This window comes from Balaenoptera musculus, chromosome 1 (assembly GCF_009873245.2).
Source record: "Balaenoptera musculus isolate JJ_BM4_2016_0621 chromosome 1, mBalMus1.pri.v3, whole genome shotgun sequence".
Taxonomy (NCBI): Eukaryota; Metazoa; Chordata; class Mammalia; order Artiodactyla; family Balaenopteridae; genus Balaenoptera; species Balaenoptera musculus.
In genome coordinates this window covers 132,442,842-132,465,839 of record NC_045785.1, presented here as the reverse complement: position 1 = coordinate 132,465,839, position 22,998 = coordinate 132,442,842, and the positions used below count along the sequence as shown (strand labels likewise).

General features: G+C 43.6%; 2 protein-coding genes across 3 annotated transcripts in view; one reads left to right on the top strand and one right to left on the bottom strand.

The window, feature by feature from the left end:
• The window catches only part of BRINP2 (BMP/retinoic acid inducible neural specific 2), a 117,020-nt gene extending 108,586 nt beyond the window's left edge, over window positions 1-8,434 (bottom strand). The window contains exon 1 of the mRNA XM_036864793.1: window positions 7,689-8,434. The gene's annotated coding sequence lies outside the window, so the exon portion shown is untranslated. The remainder of the gene's footprint in view (window positions 1-7,688) is intronic.
• Window positions 8,435-15,170: 6,736 nt separating this feature from the next.
• ASTN1 (astrotactin 1) overlaps window positions 15,171-22,998 on the top strand; it is a 323,652-nt gene continuing 315,824 nt past the window's right edge. For both annotated transcript variants that reach the window (XM_036835140.1, XM_036835133.1), the window contains exon 1: window positions 15,171-15,463. In XM_036835140.1, the coding sequence (XP_036691035.1) occupies window positions 15,181-15,463 (283 nt within the window). In that variant the 5' untranslated portion in view covers window positions 15,171-15,180. The remainder of the gene's footprint in view (window positions 15,464-22,998) is intronic.

Below are 22,998 nucleotides of genomic sequence, written 5' to 3'. Positions count from 1 at the left end.
TTGCTAACATGTGGGCAATTTGCTGCTCCCTAAGACATCCCCCCCACCCCACCCCCGGGCAACTGAGTCTTGTACCTTCTGCAGTGGGGGGTGGTCGTCACGGCAGCTAGAACTCTGGTTACACTGAGTCCACAATTTCTCTTCTTTAGATCCCCAGATTCTACCCCACCCTGGGATTTCTACCTTCCTCAACTGACAAATCAGTTTCCAACTTAGATGTTCCCTCCTCCAAGAGACCTTCCCTGACCACCACCGCAATCACTCTCTCCTATTATACTCTATTTTGATACTTTTCTTCATATCAGTACCTGAAATTAGCTCATTTATTTGTCTACATGTTCCTCTTTATGGGTATCATACTAATTAGAGATGTGAACTCAGGATCTAAACTGGGTTAGAATGTCAGCCACTCCACTTACTAGCTTGAACAAATTGCTTAACCTTGCTGGGCCTCCAATTCAACATCTGTCAAATGGGAATATAGGATTTATTAAAATGGGAATTATAGAATCATTATGTGAAGGAAATGAGTTAATGTATGTAAAGCCTTCAGTATAATGCCAGACACATAAGTACTACTAAAGTGTACTTAAAGTACTACTATTATCAGCTATGTCAATAGTAATCATTATTATAATTATCCTCCTATCTACCCTCTAGAATGTAAGCATCCTGATGGCAGGGCTTTTATCTGCTGTTCACTGTAGAATATCCAATGCCTAAGAAAAGTACCTGGCACATATTCATAATATACTGAATAAATAGTTCCTGACAAATATGTCTGAGAACCCCAATCCCAACCCTGCCTCTGAGTGCAGGACAGGGCCATATAAACAAATCACTACAATGTGGTGGCTATAGTACAAAAACAGAGTCTGAGTGAGTTGTGCAGGGGTGTAAAGGAGGAGACAATTAATTCCTTCCCAGAGTCTCAGGGAGACTTCACAGAGGAGATCACCCTTACAGTCTTAAAGCTCGATAACCCTCAGCAAACAGAGAACAGGGCAAGGGAAGGTTCTCCAGAAAAGCAACATAGCACATCTAACAGCCTTGGAATACTGAGGAAACTGCCTGCAGTTTAGGTAGCTGGGGTGAGCAGGGGGAAATGGAGAGATGCAAGGAGAAGCTGCTGGAGCAGCTCATGAAGGGTCTCCTGCTTGTGATGCTAAGAAACTTGGGTTTTATTCTGACAGTAGTGAGGACTCATTGCAGGACCACAATAAGGAAGGAGCATAATCAAATTTACCGGTTTGCAAGATCACCCCAGCTGCAATGAGGAGGCTGGGTTGGCTAGCCCTCAAAAGAGGAGACAGGGAGACCAAGTACCGGGGAAAGTCCAAGTGAGAGGGGTGAGAGCCTGACCGGTGGGGGGGGGGGGGGGGGGGGGGGGGGGGGGGGGGGGGGGAGGGGAGGATGGCTTTGAGAAATCATCAGGAGGTAGAGCTTGTCATTGGGGATTGATTGGATGTGAGGGGCTGTGTGAGAGAAAGCAGAGCCCAGGACAACTGTATTTCTTAATTTTGTCGTTGGGCGATTGGTTGTCCCATTAACTAAAGCAGGGAATTTGGAGAGGGGAATCATTTTATGTGTGAAATGGGTACAAAACGAGTTCACCTTTGGACATTTTCATCTTGGCGATCATCAAAGTGAAGGATGTTTTGTAGGAAAGGATGTTGACATTTGTTGAGCATCTATCATGTGCCTGGAGCTGTGTTTGGCTCCTTATGTATTTTATCTCATTTAATATTTAGAATAGCGGATTGAGAGATGGGGCATTATCATTTTTTTAATAGATGATAAAACTGAGGCTCAATGAGTAACGATCTCTACTTTACACAGTGAACACCAAAGAACAGTTTAGACCAGTTTGATTAAGCAAGATTGAATGAAGTGCATACAAAGAGACGGACCAGAAAATAAAGTAATAAAAAGGTAGTTCGGTAGCAGATCATGGAAAAATTTGAATGGAGGTATTAACCACGCCACAGGGGTGTTGTGAAAATCAGGTGAGAGAAAGCTTGTAAAACATTTTGTAAACTATAGAATGCTGCTCAAATATGAGGAGTTCCAGTTGTGGCCAAACCTTATTGCAACAAATGGTAATAATAAGATCACAGTGATAAGTGAATTATAGAGTTCAAATCCATACTTATTAAATAAAACTCAATCATGATATCTTCTCCCCGTTCTTCTTACTGATAGGCCCACAAAAGAACCTCTCACATATAGCAGTGACTTTTCTTTCTCCCCATCACACCATCAACATGACTGGTCTGAAGGAGAGCTCTCCCAAGAAAAGATGATAATATGGTAGACATGAGAAGGAAGAGGAGATTTGAAAGTCAAACGGACCCAGCTAATCCCAGTTGTTGTGTCCTCAGACTTTGGAGTGAGACCCTAAAGGTAATTAATTAACTTGGTTATTTCTACTGTCAGGCAGAAACACAAAAATATTAGGATAAAATCCCCAGGCCTCCTACCTGATGATTGTTTGCATGTGAACTGGGAGCGGCAATGCTCCACAAATGCTTAGGGTGGGCTGAGTCACTGTTGATAAGGTCACCATCAAATAAGCCAACTTAAGCTATCTGTGCCCTCCTAGGCTTTCGATTTCAGAAATACATGTCCAGACACTCTCTGGGCTGCTCACCATCCCTCCCTGCATGTTCTCTCTTTTTATGTTTCTGGGTCCTCTTGTTTCAAGCCTCTGTCCTTTCTCCACATTCGCTGTCACTACTCTGCAGGATTAGACCAGCACTGCCCAAAAGAAACAGAATGAGAGCCACATATATAATTTTAACTTTTCTAATAGCCACATCAGAAAGTAAAAGGAAATGGGTGAAACTAATCTTAATATGTTTTATTTAACCCAATATATCCAGAATATTATCATTTTAACGTGTAATCAATATTAAAAGAAGCAGTGCTGAGATATTTGACATTCTTTTCCTTTAAGCCAAGTCTTCAAAATTCAGTGTGTGTTTTTACAGTGACAACATGCAATCCAAGTGCTCCAAGAGCTACACGTAGCCAGTGGCCACCATATGAATAGTACAGTGTGGGGCAGCGCTCAGTCCCATGAGGTATCAGATTGCCCACCCTTCGCTCAGTCCAGCATTCCAGATATATTTGCATTTCATGCGAGCTTCAGTAAAAGGAGTGATGCAACTGGCTGTTGAGGATTCCATGCTATAATAATGTTCCTCAACTTTACTTCCATCTGCATGGCAGATTGACAGTTTCCAGAGAGATCAGATGAGACCCACTGGTCAGATGAAACCCATCCACCGCTGCCCCCAGCCTGAAGTATAACTGAGCTGCCTCTCTCTTCACTCCCAAATGGAAGAGGCTTTAGCCTACAATCACTAGCCACACACCCATGGGCCTGGACCTCCACCTTAGCCCCCAAACGTGGCAGCAGATACTTGTGAATAATAAAGAAAAAATGCTTCAGTCCCACCGACCAGCTGCAGGGTCATTTAACACTGGAAACAAAGGTGACAACAAGGCCCGGGGAGAATTTTCAAGAGAAAATCCATATCCCTCAGGACTTGTCCCCAGAATGAACTCCTGGGGCGAAGCAATCAAACAGACCATGTTCTTGGGGATTTTCCTCTTGACCTGAGAGCAATGATGGCGTGACTTCAGGCAAGTCATTCCACTCTCAGTGCCCCACCAGAATTTTGTCCATGTCGGAAGGGGCCACCCAAGCAACCAGTGACAGGTAGGGTGAATAGACGTCTCAAACCAAGTGAAGACCGAGGAATAGGGTTTCACCAGTCCTCTCACAGGACCTACGCTTTCCCTTGACCTTTTCTCTGGGAAACAAGGCTCACTGTTGGAGCAAATGTGTGTGGCGGACCAGCCAAAGCCCTCTCCTGGTGCCGTGCAGCCCTTGGTCCTCCCTTGGTACCGCCCAGGCTGGCAGACTACCTCCCCGCTCTGCTGTTCAGCTGAGCAATCAGAGTACCTCGTGGTGCAGCTGCGGGCAATACCGTACCCGCGCCTTCTGCTTTTGTGGTCTCCTCCTTTGTGACTGCTACAGCATATGTTTTATTAAAAAGGAAAAGGAGGGGAGATGAGAGGTTTTGTATATGGGCACGCCAAGAATCTTAAGACTGAAAATCTTCTCCTCAATGCTAAATGCCTGAGGGCTTTGGCATTTTGCTGGCTCCAAGTAAACCCCAATAGGGATATTTGGGTGGGGAAACAGGAAATGAAGGGAAATCAAGGCTCTCTCTTAGGAGATTCTGAGTCTAAAAAAAGAATATGAGAAGATTTTCTCGTGTTCTCTTGAAATTTGCCTACTTTCCCCCAATATCTTTCTCCAAAATTTTTGATATGTTGTTAAGCTCCCTGACCTTGAGCACTATTTCTCCCATAATATATGGATTAGGCTTGAGGGTGGGTAGAAAGCTTAGGTAATTTTCGGTGCCTAATGAGACGTCCAACATTTCAAAGCCCTCTGCCTGATCTGAGGGCAGCTTCCTCTAGGCCAATACACGCTTCAAGTAATTAACCCAGGTGTACGCTGTTTCCAGGATCCAAGTGGAGAAGTGGTTTGGGGCAAACCCCAAGGAAACATGCAAGCCTTGAAGTTTCCAGCCTTCTCAGCTGTGCTGCAGTTAGCCTCTCTGTCAGCTGGAATCTTTTTCCCATTTCTCCCTCTCCAAACAAATCCCACCCTATCCCCCAAGGCACAACTCAAATTCTCCTTCCTTGGAATACCGATAGCTCTCATTATCTGTACAAATCAACTGTAGATTAATTAGGTCAGCCTCAAGAGTCTCTTGTATTGAACTGCTGTTTAGAATGTATGTTGTCATTTACCTTTTTCCCAGATGTAAGCATATTTTCCTAACTAGAATGTAAGATCACTGAGGGCAAAGACAAAGTCTTATCAGACTTTTATCCCTCACAGCCCTTAGGTCAGAGCCAGAGGCAAAGCCTATGTCACTGCAACCTCCCATTCCTGTCAAGTACAGAACAGCTGAATCAAATCACAGTTCCTAAGATTAACCCATTCCTTAGGAGGAGTCAGGAGAGTCTGGGGTTGGTTTGGGAATGATGAGACCCACACCCTACTCCATAGGTTCCCTTAATTGCTGTGTGACCCAGAGTAAAACAGTTCATCTTTCCAAGGTCCTCTGCCCTCCTTTTTCCAAGAAGGAGGCTAAACTCATTCTAGTCTCCTTCTTAGGGTAATCAAAGATAAATGAGGCTATAAGGCGTGTGAGGATTAATGAGATGAGCTCCCTAAAATGCTCCTAGCCCTTTGGAAAAGTATGCAATTATAACATGTATACGAGGTCTTATTATCTAAGAGAAAGAGTTGAATCACCAGAAATACACAGCACAGTGGGGAAAACAAAACACTAACTGGGAACTCTCAACACTAAGCATCCCACTCAGCAGAAAGTGCCCACGCAGATGTCTCCAGTCCCTTCTGATTACCTCTTGTTTGTGAGCTGGGGAGGGATTTTGGAGCACCGTCTCAGAGAGGATGGTTTTTGTGCGACGCTCCCCAGTGGCTAGCCTGTGTCTTGGGAAAGGGGATCAGAAGGAGTTGATGACGCAGGGATGGTCTCTGCCCTCTGGCCTCGCTCAGTAAACAACCTGTTAGGAGGCCAGAAGGGAAAACCCAGAGGATGATCTTAAGGGCCTAAATGGGGAAGATGCTCCCCACCCATGAGTCTGGTCCAATGCTAGCAGAGCAGGAACCCTCCTCCCTCCCCAGCCCTTCCCTCCTTTTCTCCTTTCTTGTGGCCATACTGCAGCACACAGCACTCCATTCTGGGAGATAAAGCCGGCCCCATTTTTGGTGAGGAGGGAGAAGCAAGAGTCAGGGATGCTTCTGTCTTCTCCATGGCTGCAGAATAGCTGTTAAACCCTTTGGTGCCAGTTGCCCTCCAACAGGGGAGACCATGGTCTGACATTTGCTTCCTTTCCCTCAAACATTTCACAGTATCCAGGCTCTGTACCAGCTCAAATCATATCTCTCCTCAAAGAAGCAAAGCATGCATCTTTCCCCAGAGTAGGCAGCAGCTAAAAAGAAGGTATATATATATATATATGAATAGCAACAGCTATGATATTGATAAGATTTCAGGATCATTGTGTCAGCATTGCTTGGTCATGCCCCCAGTGCTGCAAAGCAACTTATTCTGGATGGGAGGGAACTCCAGAGGGTCTTGCCTTAAACAAATAACATACACATAACTGTGTGAAGTCAAGAGGGAAAACACACAAACTCCAACATCACTTTGCTGTTGCCTGATGTCATCAGACTGCCCCCCAGGGGATTTTGTAAAATACTTTAGCTGCTTGGTTAATACTGGCATTGCCCTGTATTCTAGGAGGCATGGTCAGAAAGAGTGTCCCTTCAACGTGCACATGTCTGGAGAAGGACAGAGGCAGAAATACTTGACTTACACTATACCTTTTATCCTCCAGATTGGTCTGTGCTGACAGATCATTGTCCCTGCTGGATAAGGCTCAGATTACCCAGCTAGAAGCCTGGCTTGTTATAATTGCTATCCTTTTAACAAAACATTTGCTCCTGCTCAGGACACCTGACTCCCAGAGCTAGGAAGAGCACACACACAGTTCTTTATGGAGGGGTCTGTTAAATCACGTTACAGTGCATTAGCTTGATTATTAGTTCATATTTGGCTTAGGTCTATATACTCTGGATAAATATGTACCATGCAGAGGGACTGCTTGGTGAGGAGAAAACTCCTCTGGGCTGGAACAGCAGCTCCCAAGTTCATGTTTCTACTAGGAAGGAACACTCCAGGCATCTGGGGCCTGGGCAGAGAGCTGCACAAGCATGCTTCTTCTAGTGGCAGCCTGCTTCCTGCATACAGCTGTGAGCACAGGCACACACATATATATACACACACACACATACCATAGGCAGCATTAGACTGTGTACCCAGATGATTACAGAACCAGGGAGAGAGAGAGATCCCCAGATAATCCCAGTGTGCCCCTCCTTCCAGCACTGCAATGCTCTCCCCAGTGTCTCCAACGCACTGCCAGGTTCAACTCAATCAGTGGGGTTTCTGCCACCACCCGGGGAGACTATTTGCAACCCACAGGGTTCACTCTTCAATCTGTTTTTGTTTTTGTTTTTTTTCTTGGCTGCATGTGCATCGGAGAAAGAGACAGGCCTCTAGAGACATAGCAGGGAGCTCTATGGACATGTGAATATAGCTCTAGGAACATGTGAATACCTGTGAATATGTGTATCATGTATCACAACCTCCATCCCAAACACAGTGAACCGTGTACAGTTCAGTCCAGCATCTGCTGGGCATGCAGAAGTCCTTGTCATCTTCTGCAATTATGCAGTCCGATTGGATTTTCTGAAGCTAATGGGAGTTGCACTAACTTTGAGGACTTAAACCAGGCAAAAGCAATATAGGTCAGGCAGAGCGCCCAAGTCGTGCGGCAGACATGCAACACCAGGAGGCAATAATAGGACGATCTCTAGCTAAACCCCAAAGTCCACTGCTCAGCTCCACAAGACAGAAACTAAGAGGGGGGGATCATTCCCTCTGCCTGCAGCTGCCAGGCACCAGGGCAAGAGGGCTGTAGGAGGGCAAAACGATCCCCTTACCAAGAGACACACCAAAAAGATAACGAAAAGGGGATGGAGAAAAACCACCAAAACCCTGCACTGTTACCTTGAATCCTTGCAAGAGCCCTCCTTGCTGTATCAGCTGCTCCCCAAACCTCCACCGACTGGGAGGAGACTCCTGAAAGATTCCAGGATTTTGTGCAACATCTCCAGTGGCAGCTTTCCAAAGTTTTTACTTCATGATTTCTTGTGGCTCCTTCTCATTTGGGGAAACGTGAATGCCTCCCCCTCAGCGTGTGAAAACGAGCCGATGTCTCTTTTCAAATTCCTTGCTCCCCGCTTTGCTGCTGCCGCCGCCGCCGCCGCTGTCAGACCACTTGCCTGCTGCCTTCCAGCTGAGCAGCAAGGTTGCCCGGCACCCACAGCATGTTTGAAGTGGGGCTTCGACGCTGGGCCGGGGCGCACGCGGGTGGAGAAGGAAGGAAAGTGCCAAACCCGACCCAGGGAGTCCTCTGTCCTTCCACCGAAGAGAAAATCAAGATCGTGCCTTCCTTCCAACTCTAAAGAGACTCACTCACCCTGTCTCTCTCCCGGAATCACTGCCTTGCACATGGGTAGAGACAGTTCCTCCTGCTTCACCGCTCCCTCGGCTGCCTGCAGACCTGCCCAGGCGCTCGCCGCGCACGGCAGGTGCACATCCCTGGGCAAGTGCTAACGGGATCCTCCGAGCTCTGCGAACGGGCTGCCCGAGCAGCCGCGGGCAGAGCAGCTTCCGAGGCGGGCGGATTCTATCCCAGGCTGCAGCCCGGCAAGTCCTTGCTCCGACTCCGAGCTCCGTACCTAAGCAGTTTCACCTGCAGACTCAGACACCAGCTGAGTGTCTTAAGATAACAATGCTCCCCTGCCTGCCTCTCTCTTTCTTTCTTATGCACGTACGCAGGCAGCCAATGGGACGCAGCGCCACACTCCCCACAAGCTCCCATTGGCTGGGCGGCTCGGCTGGGGGCGGGCTCGGGGCCTCACCGGCTGTCTCCTTTGGTTAGCTGTCTGGCGGGGCTACCAACTCTGTTAACCCTCCCAGCTTTGCAGTAGGGAGTTTTTTGGTGTGGATAAGGGAGGCTTGGATAAATTCACGACTGGGGAGTTGGAGAGTGGAAGAAGGCTGAGGAACAGGAAGAAACTTGGGAGCTAATTAAATTTTCTTCTAATCTTCCTAAGATAATCATTTGTCCCAGACCATTTTGTTTGCTTGCTTAACTAGAACTAGCAGAGATAGGGACCCATTTGAGCCATTTTCCTTCTAATCTGAGGTTTTATTCTGTTGTTTTGTGCATTTTAGCCTCTTGGTCTTGGTCCTGAATTACTTAATTAGAAATGAGGGGCTTCCCTGGTGGCGCAGTGGTTGAGAATCTGCCTGCCAATGCAGGAGACACGGGTTCGGGCCCTGGTCTGGGAAGATCCCACATGCCACGGAGCAACTAAGCCCGTGAGCCACTATTACTGATAAATAAATTAAAAAAAAAAAAAAAGAAATGAGTCCCCAGGTGAGAATACCTATCTCACAGCATATTCTCTCTCTCTCTCACTCACACACACACACACACACACACACACACACTCACACACACACCCCAGAGATACAGGAGAGAGAGGCAAAAGATGGCAGGGACTCAGTGAGTACAGAGAGAAACAGATTTAGATACTCTGAACAGCTATCAAGAAACATTCTGTCCCCAAACCAGGATTGTGAAGACAAAGGCAAAGAGAAGAACTTCAGGTTCAGGTTTCTGGGGAGAAATTTAGGGGGAAAAAATTGTCCTGCTTCCAAAAGAGTGAATTGTTTTGCCTGTGGTGTTTTCCTTCTGCATGCCTCCTTTCACTTCAGTGTGTATCAGGAAGAGGGATTGTGACTCTCCACTTGGTTTTTAAAGGAAGACTAGAGAAATCAGAACAGGAACAGCCTTGTTTCTGTGAAGCAGGTGCTGTTGCTGAGACTGTGAATTGAGAGGAGAGAGAGAAAGAGGAAGAAACAGAGACAGAGAGAGATAGGGAGGTGGGGAGGAAAGAGTAAAGAAAGAAAATATTAACTTTGAATCAAAGGGTGTGAAATATATTCTTAATGTCCTAATGAGGATGCAAAACTGAATTATGTCCAGCTAACTAGCATACTACACTAAATTTTGGCAGAACATGGGAGAGTAATAGTTGAAGAAAGAATCCAATTCAACAGAAGAGCTGGGGGTGGGAGCTGGCAAAGGAATGTGAGGGGTTCATACTAACTTGTATGATGGGGGAAATATGGAGAGGAAAATACAGAGTCAAAAAGGGAGAGAAGTGTTTCAATTTAGTTTATTTTAAAAATAGAGAGCACCATTAAAGATTATTTTTGTAAAGAACTAGGAAAAAGAAATGTATGCAGAGGCTTAATGAATGCCAAAATAGTATATACATCAGGATTATCTAAAAAGCATCAGGGAGCCAGATGTTCTGAATAAATGGGGAAAATTAGAAATATTCCCCACGTATACACCCTGAGCCCCACCCATCTCTTTCACCTCCATTCCCTCCTCTGTATCTTGTATAGGTTTGACCTTACCTCTCCATACTGTAGGTATCTGTTTGCCTAAGCTAACAAAACATGTCAGAGAATAGTCCTCAGGATAATATATCTAAGTAAACCAGTGAAAGTCTAAATCTGCTGCTGTCCAACTCCTGAGTTATTTACTCCTGTGCTTCCTGGAGACAGAGGCCCCCTGAACTTGTCCCAGATGACAAGACGCCAAATGTTGAGACTCTCATAAAAATAGTAGAAAGGAGTGGGTAAATGAAAGTAGTTGAATAAATGATTACCAATCTCAATGGAAAGAAAGATAAAATTTCCAAAACCTCTAAAGGAGAAGTAAAGGGGGTATAGAGTTGGGAAACAAGAAAACAACTTGTAAAAAGAAAAACTTGCCTCTGCTTTCTTCTCCTATGGAGTCCTAAGCCATGTAAAAAACACTTTATTGAGGTATAATAGACATCACAAAATTGCACAAGTGTACAGTTTGATAAATTTTTGCCTAAATATGCATCCATGTGACCACCACCCACAGCATTTCCAGGAAGCTTGTCCTGACATTCTCAGTCAAAACTCCCCTCCTCATACAGATAACCACTATTCTGACTTCTAGCACCAAAGATTAATGTTACCTTGTCTTGAAGTTCATAAATATAGACTCTTATAGGATACACTCTTCTGTGTCTGGTTTCATTCACTTATTATGTCTGCAAGATTCACCCACATAGTTGCATGTTTATTTTTACTGCTGTGTAGTATTCCATCACATGACTAAATGCTATTTACCCATTCTCCTACTGATGCATATTTGGGTTGCTTCCATTTTTGTCTATTATGAGTAAACCTGCTATGAATGATCTTCATTCTTTTGGTGGATATATACAATCATTTATCCTGGATATATGCCAAAGAGCATAAATCATTTAGTTTGCTTTTGGCTACTACATGGGAAAAAAAAATCTCATGAAAGTTTCATGAAAGAAGCCTATTTTCTTTCTGAAATAATTGAAGAGCAGATAATAGCAAAATAAATGCCTAAAACGTTAAATTCTTTATATACATACTCTCATTTCCTTCTCACACCTATTCTAAAAAGCATGTATTATTGTTTCTATTTTTCTAATAAGAATGTTGAATGCAAGACACTGTATTGGGATATGACCCTTGGCCTCCTAATGTGGGGGGTGTGTGTGTGTGTAAGGGATCTGTGAGAGGAGCTATGAGAGAAGGGAGTGATGGAAGGTCTCACTACATAGATAAGGCCTGAGATTTGCCTGCAGAGAAGGGGCAATCTGGAGAACACTGAGTGGTGCGTTCCAGGTGGACAGAATGGCGTGGGAGGAGTGAAAATGGAGAATGGGCTTTAATTCTTTAATTCGATGGGGATGTGTATGTGTGTTGTGGGGGGAGGGGAAGGGGATAGTGTAGTAAGCAATACATCTAAGAGAATAAATCGTATGAAACTTGGAAGAGGGTTTGAATTTCGAAACTATGGTGTTCGAACTTTATCCTGTAGGAAAAGAAAAACTTTAGAATGGCATGAGGAAAGCAAGATTTCACGAAGATCAATCTGGTAGTTGTCTAAAGAATAGGTTAATAGCAGGGAAAGCATTCAAAAGCTATTATAAGGGTCAAGGAGCAAGGCCGTTGGTACTGGAATATAGGAATTTGGACCTCAGGAGAAAACAAGTATAAGTACTTGTACTTATATTATCTGTGGCCTGTGCGATGGGCAGAGATCACTGGCCCCATTTTATTGAGGGGGACAATGAAGATAAGAATGGTCCAGGCTCATCTCCAAATAAGTAAATTATGGAGTTGAGACTTGACTCCAAGTCTGTTGTCTCACTACATCATGTTGCCTGTACACAAAGGTAATTATGTAGATGCACACAAATTTCTCCCAGCCCCATTTAAATGTAAAACATCATACAGAAGAGACGGTCTAGTTTCTGCGAACTTCACCTTCTCCTCCATCTCTAGGTACTTAATTCCCTAAGAGAAGGCCATGTGACAGTGTATGCATGTTTATAGGAATCCAGTGCCCTGGCAATATACTATCTCTTTTTATTTGTATAGTCTTCTTGCTTGACCCTTCCACAGAGAAAGAGGTCTATAAAGGCTTGAGACCCCAATTCCAAGTCTTTCCAACTCAGTATACACTTTTTTTTTTTAAGTAACTTGATCATATCAATATATATATACTTTTAACATTTTTATTTATTTATTTATTTTTGGCTGCATTGGGTCTTCATTGCTGTGCGCGGGCTTTCTCTAGTTGCGGCTACTCTTCCTTGCAGTGCGCGGGCTTCTCTTGTTGTGGAGCACGGGCTCTACGTGCGCGGGCTTCAGTAGTTGTGGCACGTGAGCTCAGTAGTTGTGGCTCGCGGGCTCTAGAGCACAGGCTCAGTAGTTGTGGCACATGGGCTTAGTTTCTCCGTGGCATGTGGGATCTTCCCGGACCAGGGCTCAAACCCCGTGTCCCCTGCAATGGCAGGTGGATTCTTAACCACTGCGCCACCAGGCAAGCCTCAATATACACTTTTAAATGGACATTTGATCCATGTACTCTTTTTCTTGTAACTGTGAATAAGAAAGCAGGTAAAAATGTTAGCATGTAAAAATGACTACAGATAGGCAAAGTAAAGTAGATATTGACTTATTAGAAAATCAACATCAAATGGTTCACTCGGGTTTTCTAAAATGACTCAAGACACATCAGAAAATTGGGGAGAAAGATTTCAAAACAATAGTAGATTATATGCTACTCAAAAGCAGGAAGAATATTTTTCCTAGTATTTGCCGATGCTTAGTCTAGTGCACAGCATATAGTAGGTATGCAGATGTTTACTGAATGAATTACTGGGGGCCATTAATTCCAACGACTATCCATGGGTACACCTGGGTACACAGTCCCAAAACTGTGTAATGGAGAAAGCCCTAGGCAAAGAAATCTTGTTTGTGGCCTTAGCTCCCCCACCCCTTCTTGGCATATTGATCTTGGGTAAAACACCTCGGTATTTCACTGTCCTCAACTTCCTCATCTGTTAAATGAGAGACTGGACTAATAGATGATCTGGTAGTTTCATGCCATTTCTCACATTCTAAGACTAAGTGTATTTTCTTGTTATCCGCTCTGATTTTTCAATGGTAAACCTTGAGTAACTAAGTTAATACTGCTTTTTTATGCTAGAGAGAGTAGGCAAAAAAAGTATCATGGGGTCTTTCTCTCCCTCAGTATCTCCTATGAAGATGAGTTTTAGAAAGGTCATTAGCTGATAAATGGTTTTTGCAGTACTTTGCAATGCTACATGGTAATATATCTCTGGGTTAGTTCTCAGATACGTCAAATTAAAAAAAACAAAAACTTAACTTGTAATAAAGTATTTTTGTTCTCTTTTCTGGTAAGCAGGCCTTTCACTCCTTAAACATGACCTTAAATATGCCTCATTTTCTCTATTCCCATTCATCAACTAGAGTAACCTTGTGAAATATATGGCAAAAGCTTTTTAAAATTCTTTTAAAGGACATACATTCACATGTGCCAATAAATTAACACCAGCTAGAATGAGAATGAAATTGTTTCTAAAGTGGGGGTCCTCTTTGAAGAGGGTGGTTCATTAAATTCCTAGAGATTAGGAGTTATTTATAACATAGTCTTACAGCACCTAGTATTTCAGTCAGCACTGAATAAATGATGTTGGAGCGGCAAACTTTTTTAAAATTGAAGTATAGTTGATTTACAGTGTTGTGTAGTTTTGGCAAACTTTTGAAATAAGTTACAGGTTATCGTGTGAAAGTTCAATTAATCATCAGATACCAGCACATACAAACATCACTTTTCTATCACAGTTTACTGTCGTTATTTTGTTAAGGTGTCATTGTCCAGCACTAATGGAAAGAAAATTTATATGGGTTTTTGTTGTTAATGTTGGTGTTGTTATCTACCCTGCTCTACTCTTGATTGGGCTGGGATTGACTTGGCCCATGCCCAAGGATATTCTTTTATTCCTTTTCCATTTGTTAAGGGTGCTTAGAAACTTTGTTTTTCTCAAATTTTCTTTCAGCTCTGTTCTGTTTACTGGATTCTCTAAAACTAAAAGCTCAACACTTCTTTGAGCTAGCTCTACTTTTTCTATCAATTATAGCATGCCCCAAATTATCTTTATATTGCTTATCATAGGTAACGTTTGTAACAGAAATGAAACTGAAGAGGCAGAGAGAAATTGCAAATAAAAGTTCGGGTCTCCTGCTTAACTGTATGCAGTACACTGGCTTTGTTCTTTGTTATTCATACCATCTATCTATATCTACATACAGAATATTTCCTTTAAATACTTCTGCAAAGTTAGTGCTGAGTAATAATACACACGTGCACACGCTTATCCAATATACAAATCCAGTTTTAGTGGGTAAAGAAGACAAGAATGGGACCACCTACATCTACAAAATAACTGGGGGCGTATTTGGATCTAGAGACCCCCATCACCTGCTCTGAGGAAGCACCTTATAAGGGGTGTGCGTGTGTGTGTGTGTGTGTGTGTGTGCCCTTCCCAAGGCATCTGGAAGATAATGCGAGAGGGAATATTTTGCATTGCAAAAACGGTTAAAAAAAAAAAAATGCTGTGCAGGTAGTTAATAGCCAGGAGTGTGCTCCTGCTGAGGGATGCAAAGGAGGAGAAAGGCGGCAGCACCTGCAGCCTACTGGGGGCTGACCTGATTCCCTAGAATCTTCAGCTCCCTTCCTCTTTCCTCCGACGTCCTTCCTTCTCCTTTTCTCCACTCCCCACCTCCCCCCACCCCCCTTTTCCCTTCCCCAGATAAGCAGCTCCGGGAAAACAAAGAGCGCGGGCTCTCCAGGCATCAACGCTTAAGCCCTGCACCAGGCAAGCGGCATCTCATTCCGGGGACCAGAGCTTTCCCGGCTCCACATCTCCTCCCCAACGTCCCCCGCCTCCCGCGCTCGCTCGCTCGCTCCCTCCCGCTCGCTGCCTCCCCCACCTTCGCGGCGCTGGGAGGAAGGCGGCCGGGGCTCAAGATGGCTTTAGCCGGGCTCTGCGCCCTGCTCGCCTGCTGCTGGGGGCCGGCGGCGGTGCTGGCCACGGCCGCGGGCGACGTGGATCCTTCCAAGGAGCTGGAGTGCAAGCTCAAGAGCATCACGGTGTCGGCGCTGCCTTTCCTGCGCGAGAACGACCTGAGTATCATGCACAGCCCCTCGGCCTCCGAGCCCAAGCTCCTCTTCTCGGTACGCAACGACTTCCCGGGAGAAATGGTCGTGGTGGACGACCTGGAGAACACGGAGCTGCCCTACTTCGTGCTGGGTGAGTCCCGGGGGAGGTCGAGGCGCTGGCCCGGCGCCCTCACCCCCCCACCCGGGCTCGCTCTCCACACCCACTCGCCGGCGACCTCCCCTCCCCCACTCCTACCTCCCTGGATCCGCCCCATTCCCAGACCATTTTCCATACCGACTTGCAGACTGGTCCTTGGTGCACCTGACCTCTCCCTAAATCCGACCCGAAAGCTGGGCCTTCCACCTCCCCTCAGCCGCCCTGCCCCAAAGGAACAGGTTGCAGGAGTCTCTCTGAAACCTTTCCCAGCCTTGACCTCCCAGCTTTCATTCAGAAGCACGTTGACAGGGCACTTCTTGGCAGCTCTCAGCTCACCTCCCAGAAGCCCTTTTCCCACTCCCAGGCCACATGCTCAGTTCTTTGCTTCACACCCCCTGGGGCCCCATCCCCACCCACAGCATCCCCTGGGGGAGTTAGAAATAGGTCTCCAGTGCCCACCTAGCCAGGTATGTGCAGGCCAGATTGCACTGGCTGAATCTCCAGTATTCACTCACTGAGAGCTCTTTTTCTGTCACCAGGTTGCTGATACTCTCTGACCTTCTTTCAGAACAGAAGTTTCCTACACCCCTGGTGTCCATCCTGGCAAGTCCTACCTCCATGCTTACATGTAACAGACATCTCCTTACAGACACCTCCACATCTCCAATTCCTTGGATGAACAAATCATCCAACTGTAGTCTGTTAACACTGGCATCTTTGTTCTCCAGCTCCCTTAGACAGATAGGCATTCCTGCACAAAGAATAGCCTCCCTGGCCAAGAAGCTCTTCCTTCCTTTGTTTATTTATTTACATCTCTCTCTTGGTATCCCTATTTTAATTTCCTTAGGCCACAAAACTCCTTCAGATACTGGAACTTCTACATCACTTCTAATCCATCCCTCTTTTTTCACTTCCAAGCTGCAAAGAGACTGTAGTCCTGCTCCAGCATCTTGCAAAGTACCACAGGTTCATGTGACTTTGTTGACCAAAATTTCCTTCACTTCTCCATGTGCAGATCCATCTCACCCTGCTGTGCACGCCCACCATGTGATCCATTTCTTTAGTGCTACTATAAATCATTCTTATTTTGCCCAGGAGAGAATTAAAATATAACAAGTAAGTTTCTAGATCCAAGAAAAAAAAGTGAAAATGTCCAGGAAGCTGTTTCATCTATTGACTACCCGACCAACTAAAGTTCACTTTGCAGGGACATGGCTTCCTGATGGCCGTATGTAGGTTAAAACCCCAAATGGAATGCTATTTCACATCCTCTTCATGCTCTTTCCTTATGAGACATAAAACATTAAGAAGTGGATGGGTAAACCCCCACTCTCCAGCCCCTATGGAAAAACAATTTCAAAAATTGCCTCGTCCTTTGAAAAGTTGGTTCACAGTTCCTGGAGTACAGCTCAGTAGACCCCATTAAGCCCAACCTACAGCCTTGATGGCATTATTTAGTTTTGCATTAAAAATGTACTAATAACACAATAAAAACTGGGGACTGGCTGGGAATGCTGACATTGTGGATACGCTCTTGATTTAAATGTGTAATTGCTGGGTTATTCGGTGGATGTAAATTTTGTGTTGAAGTCATGCTGATGTGCAAGTACAATCTGTTCATGGTCATGTGTAAGAATGAGTATAGGGAATTATATGTTTCTAAAGAGCCTATTTTGGGCTCTACATGCAGTGTTTACTGTGCATGAAGAGGGACATGTGTGGTGCATGAAAAAAAGAAGATTGGACTAACAGGTATTCAAAATTCCAGTTCCTTTTTTTGCAGAATCCCAAAGCAGGACCTAAAGCCATGATGTGGCTACTAGGATCCAATGTGCACAGCAAAAGCCCAGATGTTAAAGAATGGCTTTTCTGCACCTCTGTGCAAAGCTGCCTACTGCAGCACCCTGCTGGAGTTGCTATGGTAACCTCCTGCAACTTGGCATTTACACACAGGAGCAGACACACTCTCTCATTTCAGGGCCAGATGCATTTGCTCAATGCATTGATTGTCCCCTGTCCTCCCAGTTAATGGGGTATGTTCAGAACCAGAGATGTGCTGGTACCTTCCCTTTTGGCCCAGTATTCCCAGGGGGAGTAGGAGTGAATCTCAGCTTGGGTAGTGGGGCAAAGCTGGGCAGAAAGGGAAAGGAGTCCAAGTTCATGGAAGTCAAGGGTGGTTGCTTTTGAAGTTAACTTTTTTTGTCCTGGATCCTGTCACTCATGGCCAACAGTAAGGTCTGTAGTGACTGATTTAGAGGTTTCCCTACTCCTACCTCTGGAACCTGGTTTGCTTAATCCACCCGCTAGAGGAATTTGAATCAATCAGTCCTGGGAATTTACTGAGCATTTACCTGCTTGACACTCTTAGGCGCTTTTAGGATACAGAAGTTAAAAAACAATAAAAGGCTTCTGCCCTCAGAGCTGTGAGTAATAACACCTGATTGTGTGGCAAGGTTGTCAAGGGCTGTAGGAATGTGGAGGAAGGAGATACTTGCATGGCAAGAGCAGACTCCATGGAAGATATGGGCTTGACTAGGGGCCTTGACCAAAATCAGATCCTTTTGTCTCCAGGATCAAGTCCTATACCTCAGTGAGGCAAACAAGTGTCTTCTCCTTCTGACTATAGCCTTCTCCAGCCTCTTATCTCTACAAGCCTGCCATGGCTTTCAGGACTCTTTCAAGACTTTGCACATGCTCTTCCCTCTGCCTAGAATGGTCTTCCCCGCTCCTCCACTTGGCAGCCATTCATTCTTCCTTCTATACCCTGCACACATAGGCACCTCTCTATGAAGCCTTCCCTACCCCCACCAAAGTAGTTTGAGTTCATTCATCCCTCTTCGGTGCTCTTTGCATGGATTAAAAAATAAATAAATAAATAAAATAAACACACACACACAAATGAACAAAATCAAAGATAGGTTAGATTTGGCTTGGCCTAGGAAGGGTGAAGCCATTTGAGGTCATGGAAAGGATGAGCCAAGGATGGTGGTAGGAATGAATGTGGGACTAGCATGCTTATGGCACAGTACAGAGATTAGCCTGGTGGTCTGAGAGTACAGAGGACTCTGCCTGGCTCTGTAGGGTGGGACATGGCTCACCACTTAAAAGCCAAGCAGGGGACGGCTGACTTGACAGAGAAAGCACTGAAGCCTGACTTGCAGAGGCTATCTCAGCCTTCAAAATTGTTGTCAGTTCTGCTTGTAGGATAACTCTGAGGGGCAGTGGAGGGGGTGGCATTATCTCCTGTTCTCTGAAGTAGGATTTGCAAATTCTGGTGAAAGGGCCATATGTAACTTTCAGATGTGTTTTGTTTGGCTACACATAGTTTTGAATTTCAATGTTCTTAGTCAAGTCATACCATCTCTAGATTGCCATACTTCCTATGAATGTTGATTGTACTATGGCTGAACCTCTTCTTTATGGTTCTTATCTGGTACCTCTTAGCCAGGTAATCTAAACCCCTGTTTTTTGTTTTTTTTTTTTAAAGTTATTCTCATACAATTTTTTATTAATTTTTATTTATTTATTTTTATTTTTGGCTGTGTTGGGTCTTCATTTCTGTGTGAGGGCTTTCTCCAGTTGAGGCAATCGAGGGCCACTCTTCATCGCGGTGCGCGGGCCTCTCACTATCGAGGCCTCTCTTGTTGCGGAGCACAGGCTCCAGACGCGCAGGCTCAGTAATTGTGGCTCACGGGCCTAGTTGCTCCGCGGCATGTGGGATCTTCCCAGAGCAGGGCTCGAACCCGTGTCCCCTGCATTGGCAGGCAAATTCTCAACCACTGCACCACCAGGGAAGCCCTAAACCCCTGTTTTCAGAAGTGTTGTAAAACTTTTTATAATATGGGAAAATAACTGCAATTCCTAACTCGAAATATTTAGATACATAGGCCTTATTACCCTCTCAGGAGAATATAAAATTTTGCTGAACTAGCCAATTAAAATTTCATACCTTAGCTAAAATTTTGTGTCTCATCTTTGAAAATAATAGACTTTCCTGCTTTGGTGGCATAGTTGATTTTGAGACAACTGGTTACCCTGAAGTACGCCTTCTGCACTGAAGTGTGGTTTTCTGTGCTGTGAACAGAACATATTTATCAGTCTCATTATTTTTTGAAGGAGATGCTCCTCTGTTTCAGACCCAACTATTGAGCTTGTGTAAAACTTAGTGAAGAAAGCTATTTCTCCTGTGCCTTGGAGTTTAGCTTTAGCTGTCATTGATTGAAGAAGGTACACCTGAAGATAAATCAGTCAGCCTGCAGAGATATAGTGAGTTCCCCCATGCAAGGTGCTATTTAAGGTGTCTGGAGCAGGCCAGCGTGGTGGTTAAAAGAACAGGCTTTGAAGACAGATCTGGTGTCAACTCCAGACTTTCCACTTATTCCAACAGTGGAGAAAAGTAAGGCTGGAGAGGTTAAGTAACTTACTGAGGGTTACATAGTTGACGATTGATGGATCTGTAACTTGAACTCAGGTCAATATGACATTTAAGTCTTTCTCTTATTTGCTATTTCATAGGCTTAAAAGTTTTCAAAATCTGTTCTTTTTCATGGTTGAATAAAAGGAGCCCTGGCAATGGTTAGAATAGGGAAAACACACTCAGTTTGTATAAAGGAGTCCTTTTTGGTTTCTATGTAAATACCTTTTGAACATCCTTGTCCATCAAGCGATTTCTCACTTAAGCCTTAATACAGAAGAGGGTGAACTTCACAAGAAATATTTACCTAAGTAGGTATACTTACCTAAGCAGAATTGGGGAATTCTTACTTCATTCATAGTTTCCAGGTCTGGGTAGCCATGTTTTATGGCGTGTTATGGCACCCACAGCCATGATGAACAAAGTAGGGTACATGAGGATTAAGATAACATGTTCAGTGCTCTTCTGAGAAGGGCCCCACAGATATGCAAACTGGGAAGCCCAGACAGCAGGTTCTGCTGTGAAATGGAGCCATCCGGAAGGCACTGTGGTTTCAGCTTCTTGACAAAGTCCACTGAAGTTTGTATCAGGGGATCTTATGCATAGAATTCACTGTCAGAGCCCAGTGGCACTGCTTAAATAGCAGTTACTGAGCTTTTTGATTGGCTTCAAATATAACATTAGACATAGTTTGCTACTTACCATTGAGCTTTGCCTAATAGGAAGCATCCTAGTTTTTTTTCCCACATATCCCTCCATCTCCCCATTCAAGAAGAAACTTTAAAATTGTTTCTTTTCCTTCCTTTTGCTCTTTGCTACAGTGAGCTGCCTAGGTTAACAGCAAACAAATTCATATAGAGTGGCAGCCCCATCCAAGACATGGGAGGGTGATTAGTAGCAACCTTAAGGTAGGGTCTTCAGCACTTATATAACTCATACTAGCAGACTGCACTAATTTAGAGTACTGAGAGAGTTGTTATTTACTATTTCTCTACAGAACTGTAGATTTTACATCAAAAGAATTTTAAATGCAAGAGTGATGAATTTTACATTTCAAATGCTCTTCTAGATATACTGATATGGTTTGAATTCAAGTTTTTGAAGGAAAAGTAAAATAGAAGCTTAATTTCTTTATATATCTTTGGAGGCAAGATTGAGGTCTTGTTTTACAGTATATATATATATATATATATATATATATACACACACACACACACATATATGTGTGTGTGTATATATATATATATATATACACACACACACATATATGTGTATATATATATATATATATATATGTGTGTGTGTATATATATGTATTTTTTTCTTTCTTTGTTTCTTTTTAAGGAATGTAATTAAACCTAAAGTCTAGTAGTTTCTCAGATTAAGGCCAGTTTACGAACAGAACGTGGCACCTTTTCAGCAGGGATATGCCAAGACTTTCTTTCTTCACTTTTATACCAAGTTCAAATACATGCAAACAGATGTATTTTGCTCAAAAAAGGTCTATTTTGAGCAAGTTAATCTCCCAGGATAAGTTTAGGCCTATGGTGATTTTTAGCATACCACAATTTGGCATCTATCACCATTTTTTATTATAAATATGAAATAGTTAATAATTTATTTTTTAATCATATACACTTTAAATACTGAGAGAAAAAAACAAAGTGCCTCTATTGATCTCCTAGTTTCCAAGGAGCAAAATTTGGAAAACTTAACTTGTTGCTGATGGCAATCTAAACTGACATGATGACTTCTGTAAAACAATTTGATATTATATAGTAAAGTTGAAAATATACATGCTTTATCACCAAGCAATTCCATTTCTAAGTATTTATTATATAGGAATTCTTACAACTATACACAAGAATATTTGTAGCAGCATTGTTGGTAGTAGCAAAACCTGGAAGCAACCCAACACGTTAATAGGAGGCTAGAAGTATACAGGTGTTATAGTTACCCAATGGAGTATTATCCAGCCATGAAAATAAATGTTACAGCTACATATACCAACATGGGTAAACCTCACAAATATATCATAAGTGAAAATAAGCACCTAACTTAAAAATACAAATGATACAATTTCATTTATATAAAATTCAAAATAACAACATATTGTTTAAGGATACTTACCGATGTACAATTTGTATGAAAAACAAGGAAACAGAAAAACACAAAGGATAGGTGTTACCTCCTGTGAAAATGTAAGATGATGTGAAGGAGGAGAGAAAAAAGAGGGCTTCAAACATTCTGGCAGTTCTTGATTTTTGTTTTTCTTCCTTTTTTGAAAAAGTAAACTTAATTTTTATAACAGTTTTAGATTTAGAGAAAAATTGTGAAGATAGCACAGAGAGTTTCCATATACCCTGCACCCAGTTTCTCCTGTTAACATCTTACATTAGTATGATACATTTATTACACATAAAGAACCAATATTGACATGTTACTATTAACTGACGTCTATACTTTATTCAGATTTCCTTAGTTTTTACCTAGTATCCTCTTTCTGTCCCAAGATCCCACCGGGATCCTATGTTACATTTAGTCATCACATCTCCTTAGGCACCTCTTGACTGTGAGAGTTTCTCAGACTTGTTTTTGATGACCTTAACAGTTTTGAGGGGGTACTTGTCAGGTATTTTATAGAATGTCCCTCAGTTTGGATTCTTTTTTTTTTTCTTAATATCTTTATTGGAGTATAATTGCTTTACAATGTTGTGTTAGTTTCTGGTGTATAACAAAGTGAATCAGCTATACGTAAACATATATCCTCATATCGCCTCCCTCTTGCGTCCCCCTCCCACCCTCCCATTCCCACCCCTCTAGGTGGTTGCAAAGCACTGAGCTGATCTCCCTTGGCTATGCAGCTGCTTCCCACTGGCTATCTATTTTATATTTGCTAGTGTATATATGTCAATGCTACTCTCTCACTTTGTCCCAGCTTACCCTTACCCCACCCCGTGTCCTCAAGTCCATTCTCTATGTCTGCGTCTTTTTTCCTGGCCTGCCCCTAGGTTCCTCAGAACCATTTTTTAGATTCCATATATATGTGTTAGCATACGGTACTTGTTTTTCTCTTTGTGACTTACTTCACTCTGTATGACAGACTCTAGGTCCA